At 47.0% G+C, this 13,275-nt stretch overlaps 1 protein-coding gene across 1 annotated transcript in view; it reads right to left on the bottom strand.

Annotated features, from left to right (window-relative positions):
• Positions 1–3,506: 3,506 nt before the first annotated feature.
• Positions 3,507–13,275, bottom strand: part of LOC124221614 (dynein axonemal heavy chain 1) — a 68,080-nt gene continuing 58,311 nt past the window's right edge. Inside the window, exons 33-58 of the mRNA XM_069137098.1 lie at positions 13,009–13,233; positions 12,735–12,897; positions 12,483–12,652; positions 11,966–12,174; positions 11,771–11,873; positions 11,475–11,603; positions 11,283–11,403; positions 9,493–9,623; positions 9,307–9,412; positions 9,013–9,167; positions 8,343–8,913; positions 7,995–8,272; positions 7,599–7,906; positions 7,293–7,518; positions 6,894–7,089; positions 6,620–6,813; positions 6,359–6,513; positions 5,924–6,290; positions 5,677–5,856; positions 5,367–5,618; positions 5,149–5,301; positions 4,807–5,078; positions 4,505–4,731; positions 4,255–4,436; positions 3,991–4,114; positions 3,507–3,842 (exon numbers count right to left, since the gene is read on the bottom strand). Coding sequence (XP_068993199.1) covers positions 3,625–3,842; positions 3,991–4,114; positions 4,255–4,436; positions 4,505–4,731; positions 4,807–5,078; positions 5,149–5,301; positions 5,367–5,618; positions 5,677–5,856; positions 5,924–6,290; positions 6,359–6,513; positions 6,620–6,813; positions 6,894–7,089; positions 7,293–7,518; positions 7,599–7,906; positions 7,995–8,272; positions 8,343–8,913; positions 9,013–9,167; positions 9,307–9,412; positions 9,493–9,623; positions 11,283–11,403; positions 11,475–11,603; positions 11,771–11,873; positions 11,966–12,174; positions 12,483–12,652; positions 12,735–12,897; positions 13,009–13,233 — 5,415 coding nt within the window. The 3' untranslated portion in view covers positions 3,507–3,624. The remainder of the gene's footprint in view (positions 3,843–3,990; positions 4,115–4,254; positions 4,437–4,504; positions 4,732–4,806; positions 5,079–5,148; positions 5,302–5,366; positions 5,619–5,676; positions 5,857–5,923; positions 6,291–6,358; positions 6,514–6,619; positions 6,814–6,893; positions 7,090–7,292; positions 7,519–7,598; positions 7,907–7,994; positions 8,273–8,342; positions 8,914–9,012; positions 9,168–9,306; positions 9,413–9,492; positions 9,624–11,282; positions 11,404–11,474; positions 11,604–11,770; positions 11,874–11,965; positions 12,175–12,482; positions 12,653–12,734; positions 12,898–13,008; positions 13,234–13,275) is intronic.

Below are 13,275 nucleotides of genomic sequence, written 5' to 3'. Positions count from 1 at the left end.
CCGTCCCCATCACGATTCACCCATCTAGGGTGGCTCGTGATTTAAGACTGTGAAAAAAAAAAAGAAGAATATAACAGACTGGATGCCAGACGAACACTTTCAGCACGTACGCCGAGAGCCATCATCTATCCCGGGCACGTGGTTTGCAAAAATTACACCAAAAAATACTCTGCTGCAGAGTTCATTTTGCGATCCACCGTAACAAAATTTAATCGAAATTGTTTTGATACATAATCTTGTGTAGAGCAAGCTGTACGGCATTCGCATCTAATCTCGGTCACGCGCAAAAAAAAATTCAAACCAACGACTCATCGCGCGATGAGACCAGCTTCTAAGAAGTTGCAGAGAGTAAAATTCTGATTAAACTGTTTCTATAAATCTTGCCGGCTTTTGCTAAATGTGACGAGCCTTAATTTTCAAGGATGAATTAGGTGGCAGATGTTCCTGATTCTAATCTCGCTTCAGCTATCTATTTAAACAACGGATGTACAACGTCCTCAAGGAGGGCGAGATTAAACAACTCGCTATGCGCGGAGATAAATTACTTCAGTTATGCATACCCATACAGGTGAAGATCCGTCCCGTGATACAGGAGCAGTATTAAATCCAGCGTTTCCCGTTCGTAAAAAAAAAAGAAACAAGCAAATAAAAGTTATAAAAATTGTGTGACCACACTCGAGGTTGAGACCTTAGCAACGTGGAGATGATGTTACTAACGAAATAACAGATTGAAAGAGGTAGACGGAAGGGTGGGGGTGTGGGAGATACCCGTCTCAGTGTCTTCACAATGAGCAGAAAGTTGAGGGGGTGGAAGAATGGGATGAAAATAAGGGAGATTAATTGAATCGATGCGTCGCTGAGTTGTGCCTGTACTCGAAGATACGCACCGCCCGTTGCTACGAGCGTTTGATTAGCGACCAGCCAATCACCCGATCAATTGACCTTATTGGTATCCACGCTCGGCTGGTCACGAGCAGTTTACACGCACTTTGAACACTTCAGTGGCGACCGTGACACAATTGTTCGACAGGGTAACTACGCCGTCAAAAGCGTTGATAAATTTTCCAAGCTCTTGACTCGCAAAATGATCCTTGCTATTATCCACTTTGACCAACTTTACATTCGGCGGCTAATTTTCACCATGGTCGAGGGATGCGTTAGTCAACATATCCCAGCATTCACAAGGCATCCATTGTTCTTGGTAGTAGGAGTTATAGAAGTTGAGGCCAGTCCCCCCCGTCTTGCTAGGTATTTCGGTAATTGAACCTAATCGATTTTCTTCTGATGATTAGATTCCGCGACACCGTCTGCCTCCACCCCCAGCTGCTATCACATACCACTGGTACAATCATCCAACGACAAGTGAGACTCTTCATAGACATATTTTGTTCATTACCAATCCCAACTGCGGCCCTGCTTGATGTGCCTGCATTCACAGACGTGTAGTACATTATAGAGAGTCTACCCCGTAGTCTACCTTGGATTATTCTAGCCTGAAACCAATCGTATTACCAGTTTTTCATGGACATTGATCTGTTGAACATCGCTGGAGACAAGCGGACGAACAGATTGCCGGATAAATTGCAGTTTCAAGAAGCTCCGGCCCACGATTTGCCGCTTGACCAGTCAGGATGATTGAAACAGGTCGAAACGACATTTGACTTAGGAATAAGAGAAAAAGAGAGAGGGAGTGAGTACCGTGTGATTGGTACGTGCGATAGAATTCGTTTTGTTTTTTGTTAAAGAAAGAAAAAAAAAACACGACGACGTGAGATCTAATTGCTCGTTTAATTGTTGCAGTTTGAAACCTCAGAGTTTCGAATTTTCGTTGGAAATGATGTCTGCAATGAGAGAAACGTGCAGCGATAATCAATGGGCGTCGATCAAGATGGGAATTGTTCGCCATTAGTTGGGGCTACCGTGGGACCGCGATTTGAGCATCGATTCCTCAAGAGTCCGCGGGGGTTAAGGGTTCGATAAACGAATTTTTGGAAGGGTGCTGAATTCTCGCTTCTTCCGTCGTTGATCAAGTTAACCTGTCTATCCCATTGGAAATCAGTTCAGCGTGGGAGAAACCTGTGATCGCAGAAGTAGCCTACTAAGAAAAGAAAGCAGTCTCTTTTCCATGCGATATGATATGGTTAACGGTAATATGTCGCATGTTGTGGGGCACAATGCATGGCAAACAAAGAACAGACTGAGGACAGACGAAGGACAACCGATCCCCTTCTCTTTTACTCGCCCCCATCACCATGGCTCCATGCCTAAATTTTTTTATCCCCTATTTACCTTGCGTCTGCAGCGGTGAAGGTATGCCTAGCGTTTTCGGAGATCGCTTCATCTATTCATAATCTGGAGCGAACATTTGAACCCACCCCGTTTCTACGGCTCAAATATTGCCGCTGTATTCTCATCGCCGTTTCCCTCTTCCTGCTTTTCTACAAATTTCAATTTTACCCCCACAGAGAGACGTGTTCAACTTTTCGCATTATATATTTCTTCCCCGATCAGCTAATCTACCAAGTTACGCGGCGACCTTGTCACTAGGCGGGCAGATGACTAGATAACTCGTATGTACCTCTTGTTGATTGCCTCACGATCAGCTTGCGGGCAACCTACATTGGAAAATAGCGTTAATATTCATCGGAGCAGAGAATAAATTCAGGGATTAACAAGGCGCGTATCTGTGTCACCCGAGGGTAAATATTTACCGTGAAACAGTGTCAGCGGCTGTAATTAACGAAAGTCCTGCAGGTAAACACCCTGAAGATAAAATTGCTTACTTTTTCTCTTTTGATTCGCTTCGGTAAGCCTGCGCCTCGTCGATGATTCCCGGCAATTTCAGGCGATTCAATCTAATTTGAGACAATTTCAGGTGAAGGTTGCCGCAATAAACTTCAACCACGCGTAGAGTAGTCTCTTCGATCCGCTTACACTAGCCTTTGACAATATTCAGGAAGGGAAAATTAACGCTCAATACAATTAACGCGAGGGTCGAAGTTTTCCCATCGATTTTTCTTGGCTGCTGATACGCACCGAGAAGCGTCGTGATATCTACGCCTACACGATCTTAACAACTATCCCGATCCCTGGTAGCTTAATTGTAATTGGTAACGACGCGAGCAACGTAACACCGCGGTTGTACCGAATTCTAATAAGGCTGTGTATACGTGTATCACTGAACTTCTTGTGCGAAACAGCCAAATATGAACCAAACTTCAGCCGAGGCGCGAGAATTTCACGCTGAATAAGCTGCTCCGGATTTCGGTTCTTTGGGGTAAACACATAAAGCGTAGAAGCACCGGGTATTGTGTGCCTAAAGTAACGAGGAACGATGGAATCGTTACATAACAGCGAAATGTTGAGGCGTTTGGAGGCGTTTGTTCTTTGCCGGGAAATTGTTGTCTGCGTTACAAGTGGCTGAATATTTACCGGTAGGCAAAATTTCAGTTTTAAATACGAGTTTTATTGAGTTACGCTAATGGTACGAGAGTCTTTTAATCCTATTTTCGGGGTGTACAGAAACTTGAGAACAAAAGTAACACCCGACAAAGAATCTGAGTGGAAAGTTTTTTCACTCAACTGAAACTCTTAAGCGATAGGAGTGACGGAGGATTTCCACCCTCAATAGTCGAGTGCGCAGAGCAGGGCGACTCCTCGTTTTATCCAGTGAGCTTGAGGCCTTAGGCTAGGCACTTCTATGGACAGTACAAAGTTAGTCGAATGTCCTGTGGTACTCAGGGTCCCAGCTCGAGTCATAGTTTTGTAGACTGGACAATCGTAGACTCCTCGATCAGGGTGTTGGTGATTTTCCTCGGGGATCAGCATTATCGTGGGCATATCTAGAGTGCGGAAGAATCGCAAGACAAAAATAAGAGCAACAGATATAATCGTGAATGATGATTGGTAGTCATTGCTTAACAGTTTTGCTCATGAACTGTTGATATTGATGAGATTAAAAAATTACAGGTCGAAATGTGACAACAGTACCGGTATAAAGTTCCTTGGGTAATGATTCCGCTAGGGCTGTGTCACCCCATCGACAGCCTTCGAGGAATAGTCCGTAAATGGCGCATCCGTCTTTTGGTTTTTGTTTCGGTTTACTGGACAGGACCTTTGGACGTAATGAATGTAGGGAAGTAAATAGATGAATAGACCGCGTTACTGTTATCCTAGATCTAGGACCGCCATTGTGAAAAGGTGCGCAAACGATAAAAAGTGCTGCTGTCAAGGGAAAGGTAGAGAAAAACGCACCACAAAGCCGAAGTCGATCGCGTCGATGGAGATAGCGTATCTGCGAGCAAAATTCTGCAGGGTTCCAGTCAGGAATGCCTGAGGAAAGTAAAACCCAGATATCCAAAAAGCTGGGGGAATTCCCCTGTTGTACCATTCCATGATGAACTTTATCCTCTCTTTTAGATCGATGACCCAGGCACCTTTGGTAAATTTAAGGTTTTCACATGGGTAAAAGAAGAGTCACAAATAGGGCGAGTGAGATGCGTACCGAGAGGCTTGAGGGATGGGTAACCCTTATCCGCCCAGATCTTTGGCACCTTATTGTTGAAGAGGCTGCCCGACATGGTCTCCAACCTTTCCGACATCACGACGAGTCCTCTGAGCGCTTTGAGAAGGTCGTTCAAGGACACGATTAACTCCTGTAGTAGACCGTTGTACCGTTTCGCTTCTTGGTAGAGAACGGTGTTAAGAGACTCCTCGTAGAGGACCGGATACCTGAATAAACGTCAGCTGTTTGAAAAGCGCGATTTCTTTATACCAAAACCGTACAGCGCAGAGGCATCATTATACTTTTCATAAAAATCGTGGAGGTTAAAGAGGGGGGGAAGCTCTTCCAAAATATCCCTAGCTCGTTTGGAGGAAACGTCCTCCGTGCTGCTGGCTGCGGAGCCACCCACTTCTTTCGGCTGGAGTGCCAGGAGAGTATCGAGACACGCGAAAGTCTCCGCCTGGGCGTAGCTGATGTCCGCGTTTTCGTGGAGCCCGAACAGGGACGGATCGTCGTTTAGGGGGAAAGTTTTTATGTACGTTACGTAATCGGCAAACGGGGTGTCGCCTGGAAGCTACGGAAACGAAGGTGGATGAGTTGGAACAATGATCTAATAGCGCATCGCCCAACCCCGATCCACCTACCTGATGATAAAAGCCCTTGGCGTCGAACTCGTAAGTCGGCGAGGCAACTTCTTTCCTGTAATAATCCTCCAGAATGGTCAACACGCATCGCCGATCCCAGTCGTCCGTTATTCTGCCCCCGTAATTGATGTGGCCGGCGGTGTAAGTGAGCACCTAAAACGGAACGCGATCGGGAAATGACGACATCATCGAGTGAAATAAGGCTAGCCGATTGATACCTTGAACGGCAGGTCCGAATACTCGGCGAGGAACATGCGGAGCTGGGATATGCAGATGGTGAGATCTCCGTTTGTGAACTCGTAGGGGATGTTGAAGCCCAGAGGACCGAATTTCCGTCTCTCGAGGAGAGTGCCGTGAAACATGCAGAGCGCGAACAGCATGTACTTGAAGTCGGGTATCTTCGATTCTTCAAGGTTGAGGTGATCTTCCAGTTCCATGACTTGAGTGAGGTAGGCGCGCAGCATGTTCGCCTAAAATCAATCCAACGATTGCTCCGGAATCACCAATGAATCAGCAATGGGTTACAACCTTGACGCCTCGGGGTGGTTCGACGGTGATTTTGCTACAGTTCTGCAGAATGCTGACTGGAAAATGAGCGCAGGGCAAGGAAGTGAGCCATAATCGAAAGTCACGGTGCGTACTCTCGGGAGAAAGCTCGTCCACGAGGGTCTCGAGTCTGGGCATCCAGCTGGGCGCGAGGTGGCAATTCTGTATCGAATAATTCAGAGCACGAATTGGTCAAAGGAATCTTACAATGAGGTCATCCGCGTCTCACTTGAAAGAAGAGCCAGTTCCCAACTTCGGTTGACTGCTTCAGCATCAACTCCGCCCTGGGCCCTTGGCCCTGACCGAGTGATATCGAGTACAACTTTTTCCCCATTTTCAATCTGTCCGCGAATTTGTAGAGATCCGCAGCCGGGTCGGTACCGGTTGAAAGGACGAAAATTAGCGGTGTCGTCGGCTCAGAGTCCTGATACATGGCGGAGACCTCGGTAGTCTGGGGCTCGACGAAGCGGGCGCCGAGGAACTTCGCAATGTACATTTGCATCGCGTTGGTGAGCTTTCCTGGTCGCAGGCATTTCAGAACCAGCATTTTCTGGAAGTCGTCAAGGGAGTCTCTCCACGGCTGGGGAAACGGAACCCTGCGGGAAGGCACGAAGCAATTCAAAATCTTAGTGATTTAGTCCGGGCACTTGGGCATGCCACTCACGTCTGCGGCTCCTGAGCGTCGAATACGGTCTTGAATTGTGGCATCAATTTCACGAACGAATCTACGAAGTTGTTGAACTTGGGCAGTGTTTGCAACGATTGGATTTCCCTCCAACAACGTGGCGATATCCAGTCTGGCGATGGATTTGGCAACAGCTGGAAACAACCGATGCTATCAAGATATTGACTCGAAAAGTCTTTATTTCAAATCGAACATGTTCCAGCGTTTAGAGTGTTTTCAATTACGCTTTTCGGTACCAACCTGCGACGGCGTAGCGCCAGAGAGCAAGAATCTCCACTCGGTTGGGTCGATGAGATTCTGATCTATTTTGAGCCTCACGCATACCAGGAATGCAAAGTGCAGTTTGTGTTTCTCGAAGAGGCTTCGGCAAACGTTGGAGAACAAATTGAAAGTGAAATGGATATTGATGGTCGAAATTCGCACCTGGATGTCACCTAGAATCGACAGACTCTTTAAGGGTGCGATATTTCAATACGCGTTAAATATCCTGTAAACTATCTACTATGCGACTAACTGCTTATATCCGTAGCTGTCATGCTCGCGATGAATATGTTTACGAACCACTCGAGCGAATACTGATACATGTTGTCGACGTACTGCAAGTCAGACAGACAGAAGAACAAAATACGAGCACGATTGGCGACCGGAATGTACATGCTCCTGGTGGTGTCTATTTCTGCCTGAGTTATCTCAGCTTTCTCGACTTTCTCCTGTTCGGTATGAAAAAGAAGAAAAGAAAGGGATGGGTAAAGGAATGCTTTTTGCAAACTTTTGGTTTAACAAGTCGGTGAATTTCTCTTTGAAGATCGCGTCGAAGTTAGCCAATAGGCGTAAAGCCTTTTTCGCTTTTACATTGAAGACGTGGCATGGTAAGATGGAATAAACAAACGACAAAGGAAGAGGGAAGATCGACCTTTATCTCCTCACTTTTGATCTTGGACGCCTCCAGCGTAACGATGAGGTCGTTGTCATCAACGGCAGAGCCTTCAGAAATCGAGAGTCGATAAAGTATGCGGTCTTCGATTTCCTTCAAATCCTGCTTCATCTCCGCACTGGCAATAACGAGAGCGCCTCGTGCCTCCTCGAGATCAGGTCGTTCCTGCATCGCCACAAGAGCAAGCATCTGATCCGACAGACCGCTGTGTGAAGAGAAATTCTCAATCGATTTCAAATCACGGCGAGTTCCGCAAACTCAATATCAAACGTTCCACCGATTCACCTGGCAGTAAGAGTAAAGTTGACTAGTAGCACCTTGATCGCAACTTCCGGGGTATAATGGGGATTCGTCAATTTCGTCGTCATGTAAAGCCGGAAATCACTGTTGTACGGAATGACGCTGTCACCCAACTTGACGACCATTTGGCCCCCCTGCTTGAACAACGCATTCTTCAGGATCGGATCTAACGCCGCCTCCAACGACGTTCCGACATTCTCTATCAAGCAGCTCTTTCCGAATCGAACACACCCTTCCAAAACCCGTATGAGATCCATGTCGCTCATCTTCACCACAGACAAGCCGATTTTTCCCTACGGTGAGTCAAAAACAAAATAATAAAAATTTTGAAGTAATCGTCCAGCTGCATTCCTTCCTGGAAAAAAAAATCTCAATCGTTACTCTCACCATGTTCCTTATCCACTTGTTTGCCTGACCCTGGGGATCGATGAAAAGTGGCCAGCGTTTAGAATTCATAACCAACACCGCGTTCTCCACTGAGAAAGCGTCGCGGGGGAGTCCATCGATCTGCCACTTCCGAATCTCGACAGGATTTCCGAGCGTAGTTACAGGCGTGCAACCGTCTGTGTGAGGAACACCCTCACCCAGCACCGAGTACCACAAGCCCAGAAGCCGCTCTCGATAAGTGTCGGTGAATGGTGTCAAATACGCGACAGCGCCTGACAAGTAAAAGCGCAATCCGTCATCGCTTGTGCTTTTTAATTTTGCAGCTATCGGTTCACGGCTTACCGGCGGACAGAAGTATGTCGCCGGTTACATTCCGAAGGGCAATCTTTATGCTGGCGACGGTTGAGATCCAGCGTTTTTGTTCGTCGCCGAGACCGGCGACGAGGCGAACAGCTCGGAGCATCCTATCCTCGCATATCTGTTTCTCGTTCTCGAGGACGGCCTTCTTGTCATCGGCGACCTTGAGCAACTGCTGTAGGTTCTCAATGCCCTCTTCAACCTCTCTTAGCTTCTCCATAGCGGCTGCCAACGTCTTCTTAGTCTCGCCGAGGGCCTCGTCGGCCCGGGCGAGCGCCTCCATCTTCGGGGCGACTTTCAAGTTGACGAAGTAGTAATTGTACATGGCATGGACCCATAGACAGAGGGAATGACAAGCTCGGGAGACCTGGATCACCTGCTGCGGTTCGAAAGCTGGATTTTCAACGTACGGCTGGAGCTTTTTTATCATATCCGCGGTTATGTCCTCCTTGTTGAAGTTCGCAAGGGAGTTTAAGAAGTGCCCAGCGTCGGCGAGCATCTGAACACCCGGCGTCCAATAGTCCATTACCTTTTCGCCGGGCATTTTTCCGGGCAGCTTTGAAAATTTATGAAAAAATGTTTCACTGTTATCATTGAAATTTTTTACGGGGATAGCGGATACATCCAAGCTAGATTATCGAGCGCCCGAACAAACTTTGAGCGGTTTGACGTCCTTTATTATGCAGATCGCCTCGATGACCAGGACCACGCCCACCGGCGGTCGCTTCATGGCTTTCACTTCCGTTATGTCCCCCTTGTTCAAGGCTTTTAAGCTCGCCTCGGCCTCCTCGAGCATCGGTCTAGCTTCGCCTAAAAATATACGGCAAAACCGTTATCCCGCATATCTATTCTGTACAAGAAATAGCGCCAGGCTGTAAAATTCCAAGGACTCGGCCAAAATTTAAAGTGAAGTATTTCGTTGTCAGATAAAAAACTGAGGAAGTCTCACTCAGATCGGTCTCGGCCTCTTCCTTGATCGCCTCGCATTTCTCCTTGACGCGGGATGCTTCTTTTTCCTGCTCTAAGGCCAAAAGCTTCGTTTTCTCCGCCTCAATCTGTAATGGATACCAAGATAAGTGTAAGCTCGGGATTACTTGATCGGCGAAATCCGATTCGGGTTGTCCCCGCACTTAACCGTATCTGCGGTTATCCTTTTTATCATTGCGGCAGTCGCGGCGCTGGCTTTTTCGAGTTCAGGCTTCATCCCAGTGAGGATCGTTTGCATTTCCTGCACCTCGACTTGGGTCGACGCCAACTTGTCAAGTCCTGAGAGAGGAAAAGGGCGATCAGATTAAATGAGCTTAGCGCCGAGGGAAACCGGAACGACTAAGAAAACACGGACAATTAAAGCTCTCCGAATACATAGGCAGGCAGGCAAAGCCTGTAGGGGTGAGATTACCATAGATGGAGTGTACGCAAATCTATGCTAATTGATTATGACGGAGAGCGGTACAAGTGAATTTTCGAAGGGACACGTTTATCAAGTCGGTTGTAGAGCAGGGTCTGCGTGCCACTGATTCCGCAAGCTTTGAACGGGGAATACAGGGCCTGACGAGATATTGTATACAATCAAGGCACGTGCGGTATACCGGGTGTGAGAATAATCGATAGAACTACGTCTCTCAGCGTAACTCATTTGAGCCAACAAGATAGTGTAAGGGAATTTACAGAAACACTTCGCGCCAAAAGATGAACGCGTAAATCGGACGTATCGTTGACAGAAAACGTAGATCATGAAACCGCGTGTTACACAGGATCGATTTGGATCTATGAAAAATCATTCCGCGCCGCATAATCGATTGCCAGAATTTCCGCGTAGGCGGTGAACTTGAAAACCCAACATTTTTAGGAATGAGGAAAGGCAGCCTTTTCTACGATGAAAAATACCCACTGGCAAGTGCCACCGGTTTCAAAGTGAAACGCTTCGACGGCTTACACGCGAGGGACTCGGAAGCCTTAATCCAAACAAATCGCACCGCAAATTATTATGTATTCGGAAAGAGTGGAGATCTCGTAGCGAGGATAAATCGTTGCTGGTCAATAATAGAGAAATGACAATGAAACCTAAGTCGAGACAGAAATACTAAGTCCAAACAAACCGGTGCCCTAGTCTCCCTTTTCTTAAAAGGTTTGACACACTCGAATGGACCATGACCGAGTTACGCAACGTTCGTCGTTTTCTGGTCATCGTGATTTGGTCAGCACCAAAAGCCCTAAAAGACGGCCGTGATTTAATATTTCACTTTCATTTGTTAACGCGGCTTCTGTCGGTGTCTTCTAAATGTCCCGAAGAATCCAGCTGTTCGTCAAAGACCTGACGGGCACGGGTGGTCGCGTTCCGTCGCATCGTCGGAGGCTAGCAAGAGGGGGGGAGCACTTTTCCCTCCTTTCGTCGTCTAAAAGGGTCAATGAGATGACGTTAGGCTCGTATTTGATCCACGTTCTGGAATCCAGCCAAGACTTTTAGCGTTAAACGACTGACGACGAGGTTAGCGGGTGTGCCTCCTCTCTCATCCACCGACGCAGATACACCGATTGTCCCGATCCGCAGACACGAGACAAGCAGACTAGTCTGGAATTTATATATCTGTCTCGTTTGATGGGGTGAAAATCGGTGATGTCAAAATTAATGGAAAACTTTCCGTCGGTAGAAAATGAATGAAATTACAGCGGAACGGGGACATACTTGGACCCGATCTATGGGTGTTTAACGCCTAATTTGATAAACGAAGGTGATTCAAGGCGCCGCCAGACTCTCAAGACCGTTCACCCCTCCTACCTATATATTATTAAACGTCTGAGACGATAATTTGGCAGAGGACAGATGTTTGATAACTGCAAAAAGTATGGTGAAGAAGGAAAAGACAAGCCGTACTGTAGGATTTACGATAATTGACATTGATGAAGCTAAAAGAGTCCAATCACCCAATGACAGACGATTCACCCGCGTGAAGAGGTCTTCCTTCTTTTGCTTAACCAGGACTGTGTAGCTCGATAGTAACTCCAAGTACGAAGTGGGCGTCACGTAGTTGTGCCGAGATAATTCCTAAACGTGAACGTATAGAAGGAGAAACATTTTACAAGATTCCAATGGATCATCGAATACGATTCGCTCACCTGCAAGAAGTCAGCACTGGCCTGTATGACACTGGAATGCATGAATTGGCATGTCTTCACGATGTACGGAAGCGCGCTTCCCGAGATGCTGGTGTCGTCGATTTCGCTAAGGTACTGCAGCGCTACGCTCTGCGAATGATCGATGCCGTGGTTAAGTAACATAAATCGGACAAGATGACGCAGGTGTTACAGTCACGGTGCTTTGCTCGTTATATTCACGGAGCTGGGCTCAGGATATACGGTGAGACGACTGTCGGGTAAGCTTCTGAGCCCTTGGAGTTGACGCAATAACCCACCTCAAGCGCCGTCGAAGGCCAGGCGCTGAACCAGTCGATGGTGCAGCAGTTGACTAGGGCCGGGAACTGCCTCAATCGAGCCCGAAATATTTCACCGAGTGGACTGGGGGATTAGTAAGGAAATTTCAGCAAACATTGCCAGACAACGAGAAATTCGACAAGAAGGAAGGAGGAAGTACCCGGCTTAAAGCGTACCTCATAGTGACTACGGTATGAAGATTACTGCGAACTGTCTTGAGATATGCTGAGAAAAGGTTGCTCTTGGTCAAAGGTAAGCCTGCCTCCTGGGTCGGGACACGCATAACTTGGTATATTATATCGAGTTCCTCCGGCGCGTAGATATTTGGAATGTCACCGGAGTTCAGTATGTTATTCAAGTCCTCGAGGAAGGAGTCGTTCTTTATCTAGTTGGCAAAAAATTCCATTCTAGCAAAAGCATTCCGGCATTCTTATAGTCGCGTGTTAAACGGAGTCGAATGAGAAATGCAACGTTGTATGGGAGAAAAACGATCGCGATACGTCTTCGGGACTATTCTATTACGAAAAAATCTATTTGCCACCGTGAGACCACTCCGTTCAGTGATCAATGATATCCACCGAGACGCGGGGACTCGAATGGAGTATAAAGAAATGGAAGCAGGATGAATGACGAATAGAAGACGGCCGCTCCACTTTTTCCTTTTTCCTTCGTTCGACGAGCCGCGATACTAACTTGACTATCCGAGAACAGGAAAACTATGGTATGTCGCTTCGTCCCGGCCTTCAGCATCATAGTCTTGATGTCCTCCCGCCATTCGTTGTTGCCGTAGGCCTTGCTGAGCTCGATTTGAAAACAGTCGTACTCCATTATAAACGAGGACAGTTTCGTAAGGCTCGCGCGACCTGGGGGAAAAAACGTTTCACCGTAAAGAGAATAATCGATGAGAAAAAGACTGGATACGTTCAACGGGGAAAAGGATGGAACCTGAGCCACCCATTCCCAGTAGCAGAGCGTTTCCCCTTGGCTGGCGCAGGATACGCGCTATTCGACATATGTGCCCCATTGCATCCTCGAAGAAAACCAACTTCATCGGCGATGTCGTTGCTATGTTGAACTCCTCGAGAGTGTTCAGAAGAACTTGTTCCAGCTAGCGGTAAAAAAATTACGAAACTTACGATACCGAGTGGCGAGTGACGTGGATATTTCCATAGCTTTTTATGGTTTCGATTTGATAACGCCGAAATCGTTTGTGCTTTACCTTAGCCATGCTGGTTACTTTGACGTACTGACCGAAGGAATCTATGAAATCTCCGTACAGTAAAATTCCATTGCCGATAACTTTATCCGTATCACAGTTAAACCGTTTCTCCAGTATCTGTCTGAGCAGGTTGTCAAACCAGGCTCGATCCGTGTCGTTCACCAGCCGATCGCTGAAGACTCGAATATTCTCGTGATACCACAGCGTCATAAATTCTTCCACTCTCTGATGAAACAATTATAATGAACACGGAATTACCTCAGATTT

Source organism: Neodiprion pinetum, chromosome 6 (genome assembly GCF_021155775.2).
Source record: "Neodiprion pinetum isolate iyNeoPine1 chromosome 6, iyNeoPine1.2, whole genome shotgun sequence".
In the NCBI taxonomy this organism is placed as follows: Eukaryota; Metazoa; Arthropoda; class Insecta; order Hymenoptera; family Diprionidae; genus Neodiprion; species Neodiprion pinetum.
The sequence above is the reverse complement of the archived record's forward strand: the minus strand, read 5'-3'. Positions and strand labels throughout refer to the sequence as shown.